This window comes from Manis pentadactyla, chromosome 9, assembly GCF_030020395.1.
Source record: "Manis pentadactyla isolate mManPen7 chromosome 9, mManPen7.hap1, whole genome shotgun sequence".
In the NCBI taxonomy this organism is placed as follows: Eukaryota; Metazoa; Chordata; class Mammalia; order Pholidota; family Manidae; genus Manis; species Manis pentadactyla.
Genome location: NC_080027.1, coordinates 44795062 through 44812726, shown reverse-complemented (window position 1 = coordinate 44812726; position 17665 = coordinate 44795062). Strand labels below are relative to the sequence as shown.

Sequence of the window (17665 nt, the reverse complement as noted above, 5' to 3'; positions counted from 1 at the left end):
CCTTTCTGGATGGAGATTTCTCAGGTACTCTTAAACAAGGGTCTTGGCTAAAAGCAGAATTGCGCAGAAAATGATGCAAAAACTACCTGTTTCCAATTCTGGACGCAAGTTTTCCTGCCCCTGGAATGCAGAACTCTTCTTTAACTGAAATGAAGGTGGTTTAGGGTTATGACCCCTAGGTAACACCCTGGGGGTCAGGGGTCTCGGAATTTAACCCTGGCTCTCCGAGCTTTGGAAAATCTGTTTCTCTTTCTAGACTTCATGATCCTCTCCCTTACAAATTTTTTATAGGACGTATTCAAAGATCCTTTATAGACCTGATGTTTTATTTTACTTTTTGTATTCTAGTAAAGTGAATGCCTAGAAATAAGGTGGAGACAGGGTTTGACAGATGTACAGAAAAGCTTGTCTAATGACCAGAGTTTCTAATTTACATCATGAATAGTGAAAGATTGAAAATGCTTAGCTATTTCCAATTCATCTAAAGTTTAGCACTAGCTGATTTCTCCTACTCTTTTAATCTTCTTGGAGGACTTTAACATATTTTATCTCAGAATTCCTGAGACAAGACCAAAATTCAGCCATGTGTGCTGGCTCAGCTGTTAGTCTGAGTCCTGGAACAGGTTGTGATGGCTCTGCTCCTATATATCTGAACCTTTTCTGTGCCCTGAGTCTTGCTTTTCTCCCTCAACTTGCAACAATGTTAATGAATCACAGAACCATCTAACCCAAGGAGACTACTCTGGAAAGTGAGGGATCTAGAGAAACACATTGATTACCCAAAGTTACAGTCAGTGGCAGTGCCAGGACAAGAGCCCCACGTCCAGGGGCTTTTCAATTGACTCTGCTCATAATGCTAAGATGTTTGCATCTGATGACCAGACCACCACACAGTCTCTCCCTGTTCACCTCACCTACCCTTCTCCCTAAGGTGAACCCTTTCCTTAGAGCAGGCTTCAGGAGAGTCAGCTAGCTCACCCTTCCTGGAGTCAGAACTCACCTTAACACAGACGAGTGAGAGACACGGAGAAACATACCCTCGTCTCAAGCAGCAGAAGTGAATCTCTGCCGGCCACTTTATGCCTCACCCTAAGCCCAGGCGAGAGAGGAGCGATGCTGACGGGGCCTGAAAATGCTTCAGGAAGGTCCCTTGGGTCCCTTAATGACTACTGAGAATAAAGCGTGTGCTCTTTTAGCTGGAAAATAACTCAGCAATCTGCCAGAACAATTCTCTACTCAGTACAAGACACCATGTGGTGATGGGTGGACAGGCACATAACAGAGGGACTCATTACCTTCTAAGAGATCCCAGGATTATGTAATATGTTGACCAAGTCCAACAAACAAGGTATAATCAGAGAATAACTAATTTTATTTTTCTTATCCCTTTCAATGTATAGAATAGGGCTAGTTCTTTCTTTTTCCGGGGATGAAAATTCAGTTCCCTGAGATTTATGCTCACATTCACATAATAAGACATATTTTATGAGTCTGGAGAGTAATCAGAATGCTCAACCTCATGTAATAGTCAAGCTTTCCAGCACTCAGAGTCACAGCCTTTCCTCTTCTCTCATCCCTCATTTGCTGCTAACCATTATTTCTGGCTCTTACTTTAGGGAGAAGAGAGAAGGGACAGTGTTTGATTTATGATTGATTAGTGCTTCAGTTAACTGCTATCATGTTTACTAAGTATGTTACATGTTTAGAGCTGACTTTCACTGGGTGCTTTCATAGATTATTTGAAGAAGCTTCTTCTTATCTTCTAGTTCTCCACTTGATTTGTACTCATGTATCTGTACTCTATATGGTTGCTTATGACTCCATCCACAACCCAGATCTCCCTGTAGAACCATGTACCCTTTTGGACAAGATCTAAGAAAACACCATGACAGATCTCTCTAGCATGGAACCCACCCAGGAAATGGTCAGCCTTCCTCTACTGCAATAGATGCTCTACTCTAAATCAGCAACCATTTTCATTCAATCCTGCCATCAGGATAGCAAGGGAACTTCCGTCTCTCCACTTAGACTGACAGGCATGAACAAAGGCTAGTCTGTTGTCTCTCTTTCTTGAATTTCGGGGAATACATGTGTCCTGAGTAGAATCCCCGATATCCCCCTTTGACTCCGGGTAAGGTGGGAAGCGCTTCCCTATCCCTTTCCCTTCCATGTGGGGTGGAAGTTAGCTCTTTCCAGTGTATCTCTTCAGAAATCTTTATTTAAACCCTCTAATCATAATTCATTCATGCCTTTAATTAGGGCAGAATTTCTCAATCTTAGCACTATTAACCCAAATACTAAGCCCCAAATTAACTCAAATGTAAAGCCCACAATGTTAATAATGCTAAAGTTGAAAAATTCTGCCCTAATTATGATTATCTTTAAGTATTCTCAATTACATATATTTTTATTAACAAAAGATAAATAAATACAAAAGAGACACCAGTGTCAGACTTTATGTTGAACCACCCTATGTTAAGGTACAAATATGAAAACATACGTTTTTGATATTCTCAAGTAGGTAAGAATTAGCTCCCTTGCATTGCATTAGTTCCTCTCACTTCCACCTACTATATGTTGGTTACTCAATAATATTCACTGAATAAGGAAATGAGTGAATAAATGAATTAGCTAAACACCACTCATTGCTAAGTGTCTAGTCCATGCCTAGACTTAAACCTTTCAGGCTTTGACCTATGGATCCTGTATTCACATTAGCAGTCCATTAATATATAACAACTTACCAAAAAAACTCAGCAGCTTAAGATAATAAACACTTATTCTCTCACTAAACTATGATATCTGTGCCTTATTCATTAGGTACTAGGGGTCTAGGAGAGGTTTAATCAGGTGGTTCTGGCTAATATTTTCTCATGAAGTTTCAGTCAAGCAGTGGGCTTGGGTAGCAGTCTGTGAAGGAACCTGACTGGGTCTGGAGGGTACAATCCAAATTCACATGGCTGTTGGCAGGAGGCTTCAGTTCCTGGTCATACAGTCCTTGCCAAAGAGCTGCTCATGACAGAGCTCCCTCCAGAAAGAGGGCTCTGAGAGACAAATGCAAGGCCGCCTGCCTGTCCTCCCTCCCTCCCTCCCTCCCTCCCTCCCTCCTTCCCTCCTCCTTCTCTCTTCTCTCCCTCCTTCCCTCCCTTCCTTCCTAAAACCACATCAGTTCCTTTAATTAGGAAGAAATAATGTAAGCAATTGTTAACCAAGCATTAGAGAACCCACAAGACAAAAAGAGAATATACAGACGGTCACTGGAAGTAGCAAATTCAGGAAGTGGTTTCTAACCCTAGGGCTGGAGGAACAAAAAGAGGAGTTTGGAATTACTAATTCTTATGAGGTTGGAGGGGAAGCGCTGCAAAGCTGAAACCCAGAAGAGTGGCGCCATTTCCGTGGTGCTGCAGTCTCAAGAGTTCAGACAGGTAGACTTACTCCTCTGAGAAAGGAAGGGCAGGGGACTTCTCTAGATTGTTTGGAGGTGTTTAAGAAGTCATGGTAGGACCGGTTCTGGGATTGTTGAAAAGCTGCAAAATGTAACCAACTAATGCTTCTGGAATTAACCACTTGTGCTTGGGTGAAGAAGTGTTGCTGGGGCAACACAATAGTCACAGAAAGCAAGTCTTCCTTCCTACTCTAGCTTTCTGGTGCCCCCTATTTGTAGACCTTGGGAGCTGGTCGGCCTAGGAGAAATGCAGTTTGCAGAGTCACAGGCCCAACATCACTAAGAAAAATATGAAAGGTAGGATTGGGACCAAGAAAAAGTAACATAATAACCATAAGTCAGTGAGTTTAATCATATAATTTGTTTACACAGGTTTCAAAAGAGCTGAGAAACTGACCAGCAGATGCTTATAAAACCTAGAGATTTGAAACAGCAGGAAGCCACCAATATCCCATGGCTGAAGAGTCTAAGGTGCGCCAGAGCTGGAGCCAAGTTGATCTCAACCAACAGAAGCTGGAAGAGATGCCAGCCCATGCCAGACTCTGCTTTAGGCAGAAGAGTGGAGTGAGTGACATGGTGACATGTCGTCTGTCTGCCAGTGCTTCCCAAGCAACTGACCCATCTGGAAACCAGCTGACACTGGAGACTGGGTGTCTTGTCAATTGGTTTTAGCCCCAGGCAAGTTCATTATGGATTCAATGTGACCAAAGAAATGACAGTAAGACATATTTGGGGTGAAAGGGTTTATACCCAACTTTATTTTCACAGTGGCAGGTCAATCACTACAATTCTGTCCGCTCACAGCAAGTCTGCATGCAGCAAGCTGGTCTCCGCCTCTGGACCTCTGTCCTCGGCACTGCCACCACTCCAGCCTCTGCTCTGCTCTCCTGCAGCCTTGCAGCCATGCCACCGTGTGTTGCCCAGAGCATTGGGCAGAGCTCTTTATACAGAGTCAGTAACAACACATTTCCCACACATGTGGAGTGAGTTAGCCAGCCAGGGCCAGGTGAGAATCCTGGCCACAAGAACCTTCATTTTATCCACACTGGGATATTCGTTAAGCAATGACTGGACCCCTGTGATATGGAGAAGAGCTTCAGAAGGGTGAGGAGCAGATCTGAGGGTAACACAGACTATCCTTGGTCCAGAATAGGAGCATAATTCATTCATTCCTGTCAGTCTCACTGCTTTGTTGCACTGTAAAATACATACTCTCCTGTGGGCTTTCATCTCCACAGTCAGCCCATGCAACGTGTCAACTCACTGTAGTCTGTGAAAAGTGAGAGTAATGAACTTCTCGAGTTCTGAGTAGAAATTTGGTTTATAAAATGATCTCTCACCAAGTCAGCCAGATTTCCTGGGAACAACTTGAAATTAGCACATAATCAAGACCTACATGTGTCCTTAAAATCGTACACACTTAAGTAAAACTGACAGCTCTTAAGAACATTATTCATTTCTACTGTGACAGCCGTGATTTCTCAGAGTTGGCTCTGCATGGCTCTGTAGCTCTGCTGGAGAGAACATCTGTGGGAACAATCAGGTGCCCTGAGGATGGGGCAGAAGCACGGTGGGGAGGGTTTATTTGTGAAACATAAGCGGATGGCCTTGGGACGAAACAAGCTGATGCTGAGAAACTTGATCCTCGTGTTTAATCATATGAAGATATATCAGTTATGCCAAATATATAATTTCTCCCATAACACACAACTAAAACCGAGTTTATACAAAAGATGACCAGGAGATGGTTTAAACTGGGATTTGAGATCATTTTGCCTTAGGTTGAATTTTCATTGCGGTTGTGAACATGCTTTATGCCTTCAGAATGATCCATATCTTGCTCCACTTTGTTATTTTTTCAGATTTTCCAACCTTCTCATGAAAAATTTTAAACAGAGAAATTTGAAATAATTTTACAGTGAACATCAGTATAGATATATCACTAATATTTTATTATGCTTGCTTTACTATGTATCTACCTATACATTCTTCTTATCTATCCATCAGTCCATCTATCTAATTGATGGATTTAAAAATAAGTTGCAATATCATTATACTTCCCTGTAAATATTTCAGCACTCATGTTATTAATTGAAGTTTAATATTTTGTGTAATTCTTTGACTTTTTTCAAACACATAATGCATAGACCTTAAACTCACATTAGATAAAATTTGACAAATAAATTGATTATGTGAAATTGGTTTATGACATATTTCTAGGTAGCATCTGGAGGTATATTTGTCTGGACTGTTGAGCGGTCAGTTTTTCAATATTTTTCTTCTTGTAAGAATAGGTGCCATGTCTTTACTGCTCTGAGAATAATACCTGGTGGAGAATAGTGTTCAAAAATGCATTTTTCTACCATTTTTTGTTTGGTTTTAGTTCAAACTAAGTTGCAATTTGTAAGCCCCATAAAGTAGTGGAGTAGAAGGAGTGTTCACATCAGAAGCATGTCTATGGATGCTGACATGCATTTGAAAAAAATATGCAATGCATTTATACTCCAAATATGAGCCTGTGAATGGATGGGGTGATATGAATTTGTTGATGTGAACATTTTGTTGTCGGTTAATGAGAATGTGAATATGTGTTTGAAACATGCACTTTTGGATATGTGAACATTAGAGTGTATTTAAATATATTCGATTGATTCTTCAAATATGTGTGAGTCTCCAATTATTTCTAAAATTCTATCTGTAACCTATCAATTAGTCTCTAGAATCAATGTAAGCATTTATAGATTATAGTGTGTGTTTGATGTCAAGATTAGAGACTAGTGCACTGGGAGGTTGATGAGCATATTTGTATTTATCTGTATGTATCTGGATCTAAGGGAGATAACATGAATGTTAATAAACAGCTGAATGTGTCTAGGGGTGTATCTGTGGGAGTCTCAGAATGTCTATGACTATGTATGTTTGTGTGCATATATGTCTGCACTCCCTGATCAGGAAAGATTAACATATTAATTGATATGGATGATGACATCAGGGATAATGGGGCCAAGGACCAGATCCTCCTGGGAGCAATTCTCATATGGCCCAACTCACTGCTCATCAATATCAGCCTCTCCATTATTTCCACTCTTCCTTCTACCACTGCAAACAAACAAGCCTTGGGATTCTGGGATATTCATAAACACATGAGTCATAGAAAAGTGAGCTGAGCTGCTCTGCTGGCTGGACTCACAGACTGGTACATCTGGCTACAGGAGAGGAAGCATCTGCCACCCAGTGAGTGCCTCTCCTTCAGATGGCCCACCTGTTCCTTACCTAAAACTTGGCCCAAACTTTAACATCCTTACTACAACCTCAGACAATCTCTGACCCTCATATTCCCTCTCCAAACATGAGCCCAATCTGTTCCCTCCCAAAGCCAAGGAGCACAGGCCCTGATGCCAGCTTCCCATCTGAATCAAAACCCTAATACCAAACCATAACCCTTAGGTTAAGGGGTTGATGCATCAAATCTAGATATTTGTCTTGAGAATATTCTATACACTTCTCCCTATAATTTGAATTATTCCCTCCTATACCTAACTGTTGAGTACACAGCTGGAGAGAAAAATCACAGAACTGAATAAATCAGTCATTCAACAATGTGGTTTTCACTCTTAGCTGGATTTTCAGTATTGAGTATGTCATGGGAATATAATTGGTGGGGATATTACTGTGGGTGTGTTAATGTTGACAATTTGTGGTACTGGATATATATGTGTGTGTGTATGTTTGTACATATGTGTTCCAGAGGGCATGAACATGAGAGGATATCTGAAACATCTGTATAATGGCAATGAGTAGCTATGAGTCTTCCTAAATTCTGTGGTTGTGAGTGTTATGTGTGACTAAGGGAGTGTGTGATAGTTTCTGTGTGATATGAGGAAGTACCTATGAATATCTGAGTGTCTTAAGTATGTGTAGGAGTATAAAAATGTATGTTTGATGGTTCCTCTGTGTGGCTATGTGTGTGTCCCTGCTCATTCACATCTTATGCAAAAGAACTACATTATTATTCTGCATCCATCTTCTTGACTTTTCTTTCTAAATTAGTCACATTTAGGAAGCCTTAACCAACACACCTATGGCACAAACAAAGAAAAAGTGTTTGTTGGGTGGTGACAGAGCATATTTTCCTTTGGGGAAAAGTTTTCAAAATTCTTTTCTAGGTTGAGAAAAATCTGGAACATGGATGAAATATGCCCTGTTGGGTTACCTACATTTGCACAGCAGGAATTAAAGACAGTGGGTAAACCTACCTTGTAGGAGAGCCCTTAGTATCTGTTGATGTTCTTTAGAGTCTCCCCATTCCTTCAAGTGTTAACAATAATCTTGGAGTGAAGATGCTAAAGAAGTAGAACTGCAGAGGCTGAACCTAAGAAGACTTCTTGAAGACATTAACTTTAAACCTGGGTTAGGGGGAAGAAAGATGTTTAAAGGGGAGTAGGGAAAAGAAATCCTATTGATTAAAGGGTTACTTTGAACTCTCAGCTGGAGGACAGAGAAAACAAAGGAAGAGACAAATACTTTCTCATGGCCCATATATTGTCAGGATTATTACTGATAATTACTGGTATCTGGGAATTCCCCAGCCTCTAGTCACCATCTAATTTCACTGTGTTTACTAAGAGGACTAGGAAGAAGATGGAAACTCTAGAAAAGTCAAAGGAAGAAGGGAGTCATTATGCCTCAATTCCAGAATGGAGCTTTATTTTTAAAATTTTAAATATAGTTTTTTTCCCAGATTTAATGAGATATTATGACATATAACATATATGTTTAAGGTATACACTCTGATGATGATACATATATATATATTGCAAAATGATCAGCATACTAAGATTAGTTAAAACCTCTATTCCCTTACATAATTACCAATTTTGTGTGTGTAGTGATTATATTTAAGATCTACTCTCTTAACAGCTATCAAGTGTATATTATGGTATTGTTATTTATTGTCACCATGCTGTAATTAGATACCCAGAAATTATTCATCTTTGAGCTGGGACTTTGTATCCTTAGACTAACATCTCCCAATTTCCCTCCCCCTTCCCTTCTCAGCTCCTAGCAACCACAAACCTATTCTCTACAAAATGGAGTTTAATTCTTAGATATCCAGTACTATGGAAAGTTACAGAGATATTTTACATATAATCCAGTTGCTATCCTCAAATTGCTCCTAGTTTAGTATGGGAAGCAGGAACAGGGAAAAACACTTTCAATCTCTGACTTTTTGTGTTGGAGACAGGATGTCTGAAAGAAAGTGAAGACCTCCCCCAGTACGCCCTCTTGGGCTTGGCCCCCATCGTATCCTCCCGCCTGCCTGCCATGCTGGGCCTCAATGGTACCCCCTCCCAGCCGGCCACACTCCAGCTGACAGGAGTTCCTGGGATGCAGACGGGCCACGCCTGGGTGGCCCTGATTTTCTGCATCCTCTACCTGATTTCCATCATAGGCAACCTCAGCATCCTCTCTTTGGTGGTCCGGGAGCCTGCTCTGCACCAGCCCATGTACTGCTTCCTCTCTATGCTCTCTGTCAACGATCTGGGAGTGTCCTTCTCTACACTTCCCACAGTGCTTGCTACTTTCTGCTTCCACTACCGTCATGTTGGCTTTGATGCCTGCTTGGTTCAGATGTTCTTCATCCACACTTTCTCCTTCATGGAATCAGGCATACTGTTGGCCATGAGCTTTGATCGCTTTGTGGCTATCTGTGACCCACTACGTTATGCTGCTGTGCTCACCAATGGCCGCATCTTGGCGATGGGCCTGTGCATCCTCGCCAAAAGTTTCATCACTCTCTTCCCTTTCCCCTTTCTGGTGAAACGCTTGCCCTTCTGCAAGGGCAATGTTTTGCATCACTCATACTGCCTCCATCCTGATCTCATGAAAGTGGCATGTGGAGACATCCGTGTTAACAACATCTATGGGCTCTTTGTGGTCATCCTCACCTATGGCATTGACTCAGCTTTCATTCTGCTTTCTTATGCATTGATCCTGAGGGCTGTGCTGGCCATTGCATCACAGGAGCAGCGGCTCAAGGCCCTCAATACCTGCATGTCACACATCTGTGCAGTGCTGGCTTTTTATGTGCCCATAATTGCTGTCTCCATGATCCACCGCTTCTGGAAAAGTGCCCCACCTGTTGTGCATGTCATGATGTCCAATGTCTACCTATTTGTACCTCCAATGCTCAATCCCATCATCTACAGTGTGAAGACAAAGGAGATACGCAGAGGGATCCTCAAAGTCTTCTCTAAATTCCAGAGCTGATGAAGGCTGCAGACCATGAAAGGATTTCTTTGGAGAAGGGACTAGAACTTGTCTGCTAATGTTAGCAATACTAAAACCAAAAGGAAGAGGAGAACCAGGATTTCATAGCTGTGAATATGGAACTAATAAAAGAACATCTGACTCAATAAAATGGCATAAATATGTACTGAACATTTACTGTGTGAAAAAACTTATGTCAGCAAGAATATTATAATGGTGAGTAAGGCATATTGTTAAGTAAGAGACATATCAAGGGAAAAACAAGAAAGAGTTACAGATGCTTGAAAAATGTTTGATATGTAGGGAAATAATGGAAGTTCTGCAGAGCAAATAGGCTTGAACACAACAAATTCTACTACCATCCAGAGTGAGAGAAATTATAAATACTTGAGACAAACAAAATTCTGTAGAGACTTGGTGCTTCATGTGAGAGAGAAGACCATTCTGGTTTGTGGAGATCAGGATGAGTGTGTGTGTGTGTGTGTGTGTCTGTGTGTGTGTGTGTGTGTGTGTATGTGCGTGTGTGTGAGGTATCTTGTGAAGGATGAGAGGGATGTAGAATGTGGTACAGGGTGGCAGAAAGAAGGAAAGATAATGATCATGGCAAAAGTCATGACCTGAGAAGAAATATTTAGGCAAGAAAGTCCTTACTATCCCAAGTGTGGCCCAATGAACAACAGTATTGTTATCAGTAGCTTGTTATAGAAACAGGATCTTAGACCTCACACAGGACCTACTGAATTCAAGTTGCATTTAATAGGAGCCATGGATGATTAACTCTTGAGAAGCACAGTGCTTCTCTTTTTGAATACCTCTTGGGTCATGCTGATCTGATAGGTAGCAAAATAGTAAGACTCATCAGTGATAGGAGTCTGGAAGAGTGTGAGTCCCAGACCAGCATCATCAGTATCATTTGGGAACCTGGTAGGCATGCAAATTTGCAGGCCCTTCCTTGAATCTCTGGAACCAGAAACTCTGTGTGTGTGGTGGGGCATGGGGGGTGAGGTTTAGCAATCTGTGTTTTAATAAATCTGTACTGATTAGTAATCCTGACATTAGGTTGAAATTGAAAGTTTAGAACCTTTAACCTGAAATACTGGCCTACAGTATTTGGGATAATCGCAATTGTTTAGTCAAAGGGGAGGTTTCACATTGAGAAGCCCAGGAAACAATATATCGTAGATTGCCGAAGTCAGATTGTGGAAGGTTTTTAAAGCTGGGGGAAACGAGTGCACCGCACACCCACGAGGCATGTGGTGTTGGTAGTGAAAGGAAATGCAGACTTGGAGCCTTTTCCTCCACGAGCTGACGTGGATGGAACACTGACATCACCTCACAGCACAAATTCCATGAATGATCTCCAGCCATCCCCAGTCACTCTGAGGCCTCTGCCTCTCAGTGATCCCTTTTTTTTCCCCCAGGCCCTGGGACTGGCTCTAGGTTCCAGGCTCTCGCCTCTGGAATTTGCCCATTTGGCTCTAAGCTTTAGGTGCTGCCTGTGATATGGGTTTTAAGCCCAGAATTTGGGGATCTAGACTCTGGGATCTGGGCTCAGAGTTCCAATTTTGAGACTGGATAATTAGGGGCAGAAGGGATATTGTCATGGAGCTTGGAGGACTTTGTCTTCCTCTTCATCACAAGGGAAGGAGTTGAAATTTTATTTTCTTTGTCGAGAGAGGGCAGTATGTCCAGTAGATGTGTTTTTTCCTTTCTGCTCCTGGGATGAGATACAATCCCCTTCCTTTCCCATCACCAGGACAGCATGACACTTGGGCAAACCAGGACCCTAGAGGCCCTGGCTTCTGGGAACTGTTATTCAGAGACATAAAGTCTGCCTTTTCTCTTGACTGGTGCCTGCCTGAGGCTCATTCTGGAGCCATTGTGGGCTCTGGCCTTCTGTCTTTCAACTCACTTGTCATTTCACAAAAGTCTCAGGTGAGTTTGAACCTATTTGTGTCTCCTAGATATGTGCACAAGAACTGTGTTTCTGCCTACAATTCTGTCTGTGCCTCTGTGTGGTTTTCAGTTTCTCTCATGTCTCTGAATCTTTGAGAGAACCTGCCACACATGTCTGTCTATATGTCTGTGTGCTTGAGTATTTGCTGCAATTTATATGGCCTATGATGGAGAGGCTTAAGACAAAAAAAAATCACCAAATTTTATTTTCATGTAAGTTTCTACAAAAAAGAGTACCATTCTTTGAAATGCTCTTGTGTCCCCACAGACAATTCCAGACAGGGCTTCCAGAGGCTGCTTTAGCAGTGAAAGACTCATAATGATCCCATGGCAGGGCTGAGAGCTTGCCTCTGTTCTGTCCCACACACAGCTCCATAGCCATGATATTCTCAGTGTCACAGAAAAGGCGAGACCTTGACAGTCTGGGACATCAGGCCTGAGGGAAGGGGCATGGAAACAGCATTTAGTGGCAGTTCAGCAGATGCTGGAATTCTCCCTCCAGCATTCCCATCAAGGGTTATTCAGTCTGCTTGGACATCTCTACTGACCAGAGGATTACTAGTCCATTGTGCAGCTTTGACTCAGGAAATCCATTTTTACATGAGCCCCAGACTGTCTTGCTGTCATCTCCACCCATCAACTCACCATCTCTCACACCTGCCCCCGCCCACCCCTACTGCAGGCTCCTCTTCTCAAAACAAAGCATCACTGGTTTCTTTGATGCTCTTTCAATAACTAGATCCCTCTGCCTTTGACTGTGTCCCAGTTGGTTTAACTGCAATCTAGAATATGAAACCTAGACAGAGCTGAATGTGCTTCAGTTACGGCTCTGAGCAGGATGTTCATGCTTTCATTAACTCACGGTTTCTTTAGCGCCTCTTTATGTTAGAATCACATGAAGTGCTGGGCGGGCAAGGATAGAGCAGGCACGAGTCTGACTCTAACAAAGCTCAAAGGATTTTTAGAGTGACTTTCTTGACCCAGAAGGCAGATACATAAATATAATTCTAATGAAGTAAGAAAAGTTTGTAGAAAATATTTTAAAGTTACAGATGAGAATGTCATTATTTCCACTTAAATAGAGTGAGGAAAAGCTGCAGATAAAATGAAAGGTTTGAGTATGAATAATAGTAGGAGTTTAAAAAGAACTAATGAGGAAGAGAAAGACAATGTAAGTGGGGGGAACAAAGGGGAAACATAGAACTGTGAGTGTCTGTTTCAAGACATGTCATCTTCTGAATAGAATATCTGTTTTAACAGAGCCTAAAACTCGTTAATTTTTTATAAGCTGCACAACAGGCTGTTGATTGATACTAGATTTCCTGTCTCTGAGACACTGCGAGAGGAGGACTCAAGGTGAAGAAATTCAAAATCAGGTCCTTTGAGAAGCTAAAGGAATTTAGGATAGGTGATCTGAAGAAGAGATGACAAGACACGATGACTGAAATCTCCAGGTACAACTAATTCATCAATTATTTATTAAGTATCTGCTACATGCTGGACCCTGTGCTACTACTAGGTATCTAGTGATCAAAAGTGAAAAAAAAAAGGCAGTTAATACCCTCCGTACTTTGATGGAGTTCCAATCTAATAGGGCATATAGGTATTAAAGAAATAATTACATGTAAATATGTGCTTAGAAATTAAGATGTGTTTTGCAAGAAAATTAGAGCTACCATGGAGAGTGGTATTCCAGTGACACCTGAGTCAGATTGTCCTGTCTCTGCGTCTGCAGCATTGTATACACTGTGGAGGACACAGGTTTAAGGCCATGGTAAGAAAGCACTTTATGTCTGGACAGGGGCTTTAGGAGCAATGAGCTCCCTGTCAATGAGAGTGCTCAAGCTGAGTGGGGACGACATTTTGGTAAGGATGCTGTGGAGAGGATTCTCTCTCAGTGGGACTCTGATTTCAGGTCTTAGAGAGTCTGTCATGTTGGTAACTGAATCAATGGACTTCTGAGCAGGGTCACCTTAGAAGGTCACCAAACAACTAGTCTCTTCCACTTGACCCCCAGTCTGCTTAGGAGACAGAACATAATGTCTGTCTGCCATTCTGTCCTTTTCTCTATGAAAATAAATTTGATCACCTGCTCCAGCATCTTGACATTCTTGTAACTCAGGTGGCTCCAATTTCAGAAGGCTGGTTGCTGGATGTCACAGAAAAGGCCTCAGAACTTAACAGCTGGAAGAACTAGGCTCTAGTCCCAGCTTAGCCACTTAGTGGTCTAAGGCAAGTCCATAAATATTGTTGGTATGGGACCCAAATAAGGCAGCTTGGCAGTGAGGCAGTTGCTCCTCTGGTTATCATTTCTACCACCCAAAGACTGAGTTTATTACCTGGAGCTGTGCTCTCTTGTGTATGGCCCTTCTCATCCCCCATCCTGCATGTTCCTGCTCGATGACATGGGTCATGGCTAGTGTTTCCAAGCCTTCATTGTTACTTCCTGCCAAAGATGTAGTTTCACCAGGCGCAGGAAGTCTCAGGTGAGGCAGGTCAAGACCCACAGATGAGATGATTAGAGAAAATTTCAAAATGCTTCTACCCTGCCCCTTTCTCCCTTTTGGTATATCTCCAAGAAGGTGATACATGACACAAGTCTACCTGTGTGGGCACCACATTAGAGTGTTATGAGCAAACCCAGGTTTATTTAGAGGAGCTCCAGGATGCTGAAGAATCTAGAAGGTGATGAAACACAAGGAAATATTTAAGTTCCAGGTCAGGAATGGGGTTGGAAGGTTGTCTGAAAATAAAAAAATGGAAGACCTGGGGAGTGCTTGCAAGTTACATTTTTTGTCTAATAAAACACTGTCACTGTAAAGAGACTGGAATGTCACAAAAAATGCATTTGGAGTGGTTCTCAACATTGGGTTTGCCTCAGGAGCTTTAAAACATATTGATAACTAGATACCACACCCAAAGAGTTTAGTTTAATTGGTATGGGGTATTATGTGGGTACTGGGATTTTTAAGTTCTCCACTTAGATTTTTAAACCAAGGTTGAGAACCACTGATCTACAAGGCAGGACCAAGGGAAATCAACAGATAAAAGGCACAAGCAAGTATATTTCACCTGTCAGGGAAGTTAGGGAAGTTATTGATCTCAAGGGAAGCATAAGAAATAGAATGAATGGGATTTTAGCAGGGCTGGTACATGAAGAGAGGGCTTGAGATTGAAGAGAGTAAGAAAAGGTAAGCTCTGGGGCCATCTCATTATTACATTGTATGTGTTTCCATGGTTCTAGCTCTCTTTATTCCCTTAGCTATATATTGTTCTATCTGTCCATCCATTCCACTGGGGCATTCCCATTAGACTCTTCAGATATATGGACCATTTCACATCAACATGAGGAAGCCACAGGATAAAGAATTGATAAAGAATCAGGGAATCATATATCCATATCAGTTGAATGAATAAGTGAACTTATGATTGGAGATAATTCAGCTTTTATACCATTTGTGACTGCACCTTGTTTTTTAAAATTCACTTTACAAATGTACTTTATTATATTTCATAACATAATATTAATTATGCTACATACAAGGACAAGAAGAGTCTGAAGATCTAAGCTATAACCTATACTCTGCAGAAACTGATTCACAGGTTTTTGGCATATTACCCACTCTTCCTCTCCGGGTCTTAGTGTCTCCCTAAGAATAAAATAGTTTGTTCAGTGTTTCACATACCATACAATATCATCTTGTTAACCATTATAACAACCATATGAGGCAGATGTATTTTTATCACTAATTTACAAATAGATACACTGGGAAGGTTAAGTTACCTGCTCAAGGTCACACTGAGCGTAAACTGTCAATTAAGTTTCAAACTAAGGTTTACTAGAATCCATTTGTAGAGCTCTAAAACACTGAGCATATATTAATTTTCCCATTTCTTACAAATAAAGAGTATTACTATTATTATTATTATCTCTCTGCACAAGAAAATAAAACTTCAGATCAGAGTATAAATAAGATGCCTACATCACAGTTCTAGTAACTGGCTGAGTACAGTTTTTGTCCCAGGTCTGATTTAGTCCAGTGTTTCTCTCTTAATTTTAAGCTCTGCTGTCTCTCAGAAGATTAGGAAGTCTCAAATATCCCTTTCACATGTAAAGTTTTGGAATTTTGGAGGTCAGAGGATCAGGAAGTGAGAAGAGATTGTTATGTTTTTGCCCAGATTGAATTAGATGACGCCAACCTCCCCTACCTCCTTTCACCTCTCTCATTCCATCTTTGAGGTGGGCTGCTATGGCAAAACACCCTTTAGATGGGAGCTAATTTCATTTTTTTCAAATGACAGGTGAACACTGATCCCTGCTATTGGTGACATGGGAGCTGAAAGCAATGAAAGTCTTGACCTCCTGTCTGTCTTTCTAGCCGGCATCCCGGGACTGGAGGCCCAACATGGCTGGCTTTCCATTCCCTTCTTCACCATGTATATTGTGGCCATTGTGGGCAATAGCCTAATCATGGCAGCAGTGCAGGCAGCCCCTGCCCTGCATGAGCCCATGTACCTGTTCCTCTCCATGTTGGCTGTGACCGAGGTGGGTGTTTCTGTGTCTACTCTGCCCACTGTCATGGGTATCCTTTGGTTTGATGCCCGCCAGGTCAATTTTGATGGCTGCCTGGCTCAGATGTTCTTCATTCACACTTTCTCCTGCATGGAGTCAGGGGTCCTACTGGCCATGAGTTATGACCGATTTATAGCCATCTACAATCCACTGCGCTATACAGCCATCCTTACCCTGCGCTGTATCATCTGCATGGGTTTGGGGATTACAGTGAAGAGTGTGACCCTCATGGCCCCACTTCCAATCCTTTTGAAGCAACTGCCCTATTGCCACACTCATGTCCTCTCCCACTCGTACTGCCTCCACTCAGATCTGATCCAGCTGCCGTGTGCTGATACCAAGTTCAACAGCATCCTGGGCTTGGCCATTGTCCTGGCCACTTTCGGGCTGGACTCACTGCTCATTGTGGTCTCTTATGTGCTGATTCTTTATACAGTGCTGGGCATTACTTCTGGGGAGGGAAGGCGGAAGGCCCTCAACACATGTGTGTCACATATCTGTGCAGTCCTCTTGTACTATGTGCCTATGATTGGTGTGTCTGTGATGCATCGTGCTGCCAAGCATGCCTCACCCCTGGTCCACACACTCATGTCTAGCATCTACCTCTTTGTGCCTCCTGTACTCAACCCCATCATCTACAGTGTCAAGACCAAGCCAATCCGACATGGAATCTTCACCTTGTTCTCCTGCAAGAGGGAATTGCTCTAAATCACTTCAACAGGGCAGGGACTTTGAGTCAGTCAAGTCTGATGGCATTTCTGCTACAGATAAAGGTCTGAACCAGGCATTTTTTTGAAGAGGAATAAGGAGGAATTCAAAGAATTGCTACAGGCTTACCCCTGGATCACAAGAGTTATCCCTAGTCCCTTCCATTTCAGTTTACCAGCATATGTCTGTCTCTGTATGTGTTTATGTGTGTGTCTTCTCCAACCATGTATGATCAGCTTGAGGGCAAAGATCATGAATTTCTCTTCCTTTTCCCTCAAAACTTCTGGCATGTGCCTGATAAATAGTAAGTTAACAGTAAAGACTTGAGACTTCATGATATTTGAATTGAAATATAACAAATGTCTGTTTTGATGTGTTAGGCAGGGGTTAAGAGTATTCCCCAAGAAAGAAAGATCATCGTAGGCACAGACCTTTGAGTAGGATGAGCATGTTTGCTGCTTTGCCCCAGATCACTATGGTTTACATTTACTTTCCCAGCATTACTATCAATAGCACTCCCTAACCCTCTTAAAAATGTCTTTATTTAAATAATAAATTATATGATAAATGTATCTGTGAAGAAGAAACATCCTTCCTGTCATGTAAATAACCAGATTTCCCCCACAACCCACCATCCAGTGGTCTCTATCCTAAGAATTTATGGACCAAAAGACTCTGAGGTTGACAAACAAATGACTAAATGGCCTCAACTC

At 41.9% G+C, this 17665-nt stretch overlaps 2 protein-coding genes across 3 annotated transcripts; both read left to right on the top strand.

Annotated features, from left to right (window-relative positions):
• The first annotated feature begins 1259 nt into the window (after positions 1-1259).
• Positions 1260-9715, top strand: LOC118933109 (olfactory receptor 51I1). Of its 2 annotated transcripts, XM_057506610.1 has the most exons (3): positions 1260-1282; positions 4342-4363; positions 8816-9715. In XM_057506610.1, exons 1-3 carry the CDS (start codon positions 1260-1262, stop codon positions 9713-9715), a joined length of 945 nt encoding a protein of 314 aa, XP_057362593.1. The 2 variants fall into 2 exon arrangements, with proteins under 2 accessions (XP_057362593.1, XP_036782979.2); XM_036927084.2 differs by lacking the exons at positions 1260-1282; positions 4342-4363 and having other exon boundaries at positions 8771-9715.
• Positions 9716-16001: 6286 nt separating this feature from the next.
• Positions 16002-16952, top strand: LOC118933131 (olfactory receptor 51I2-like). The gene has a single exon (XM_036927107.2). It carries the CDS (start codon positions 16002-16004, stop codon positions 16950-16952), a length of 951 nt encoding a protein of 316 aa, XP_036783002.2.
• Positions 16953-17665: the final 713 nt, after the last annotated feature.

Bases quoted from the DNA above. Each gene is read 5' to 3' on its own strand.
- LOC118933131 (XM_036927107.2), top strand. From the start codon at position 16,002: ATGGGAGCTGAAAGCAATGAAAGTCTTGACCTCCTGTCTGTCTTTCTA.
- LOC118933109 (XM_057506610.1), top strand. From the start codon at position 1,260: ATGGGTGGACAGGCACATAACAG. The intron at 1,283-4,341 runs AGGGACTCATTA...CTCCTGCAGCCT, and splicing joins GGTGGACAGGCACATAACAG to TGCAGCCATGCCACCGTGTG. The intron at 4,364-8,815 runs GCCCAGAGCATT...GCCACACTCCAG, and splicing joins CAGCCATGCCACCGTGTGTT to CTGACAGGAGTTCCTGGGAT.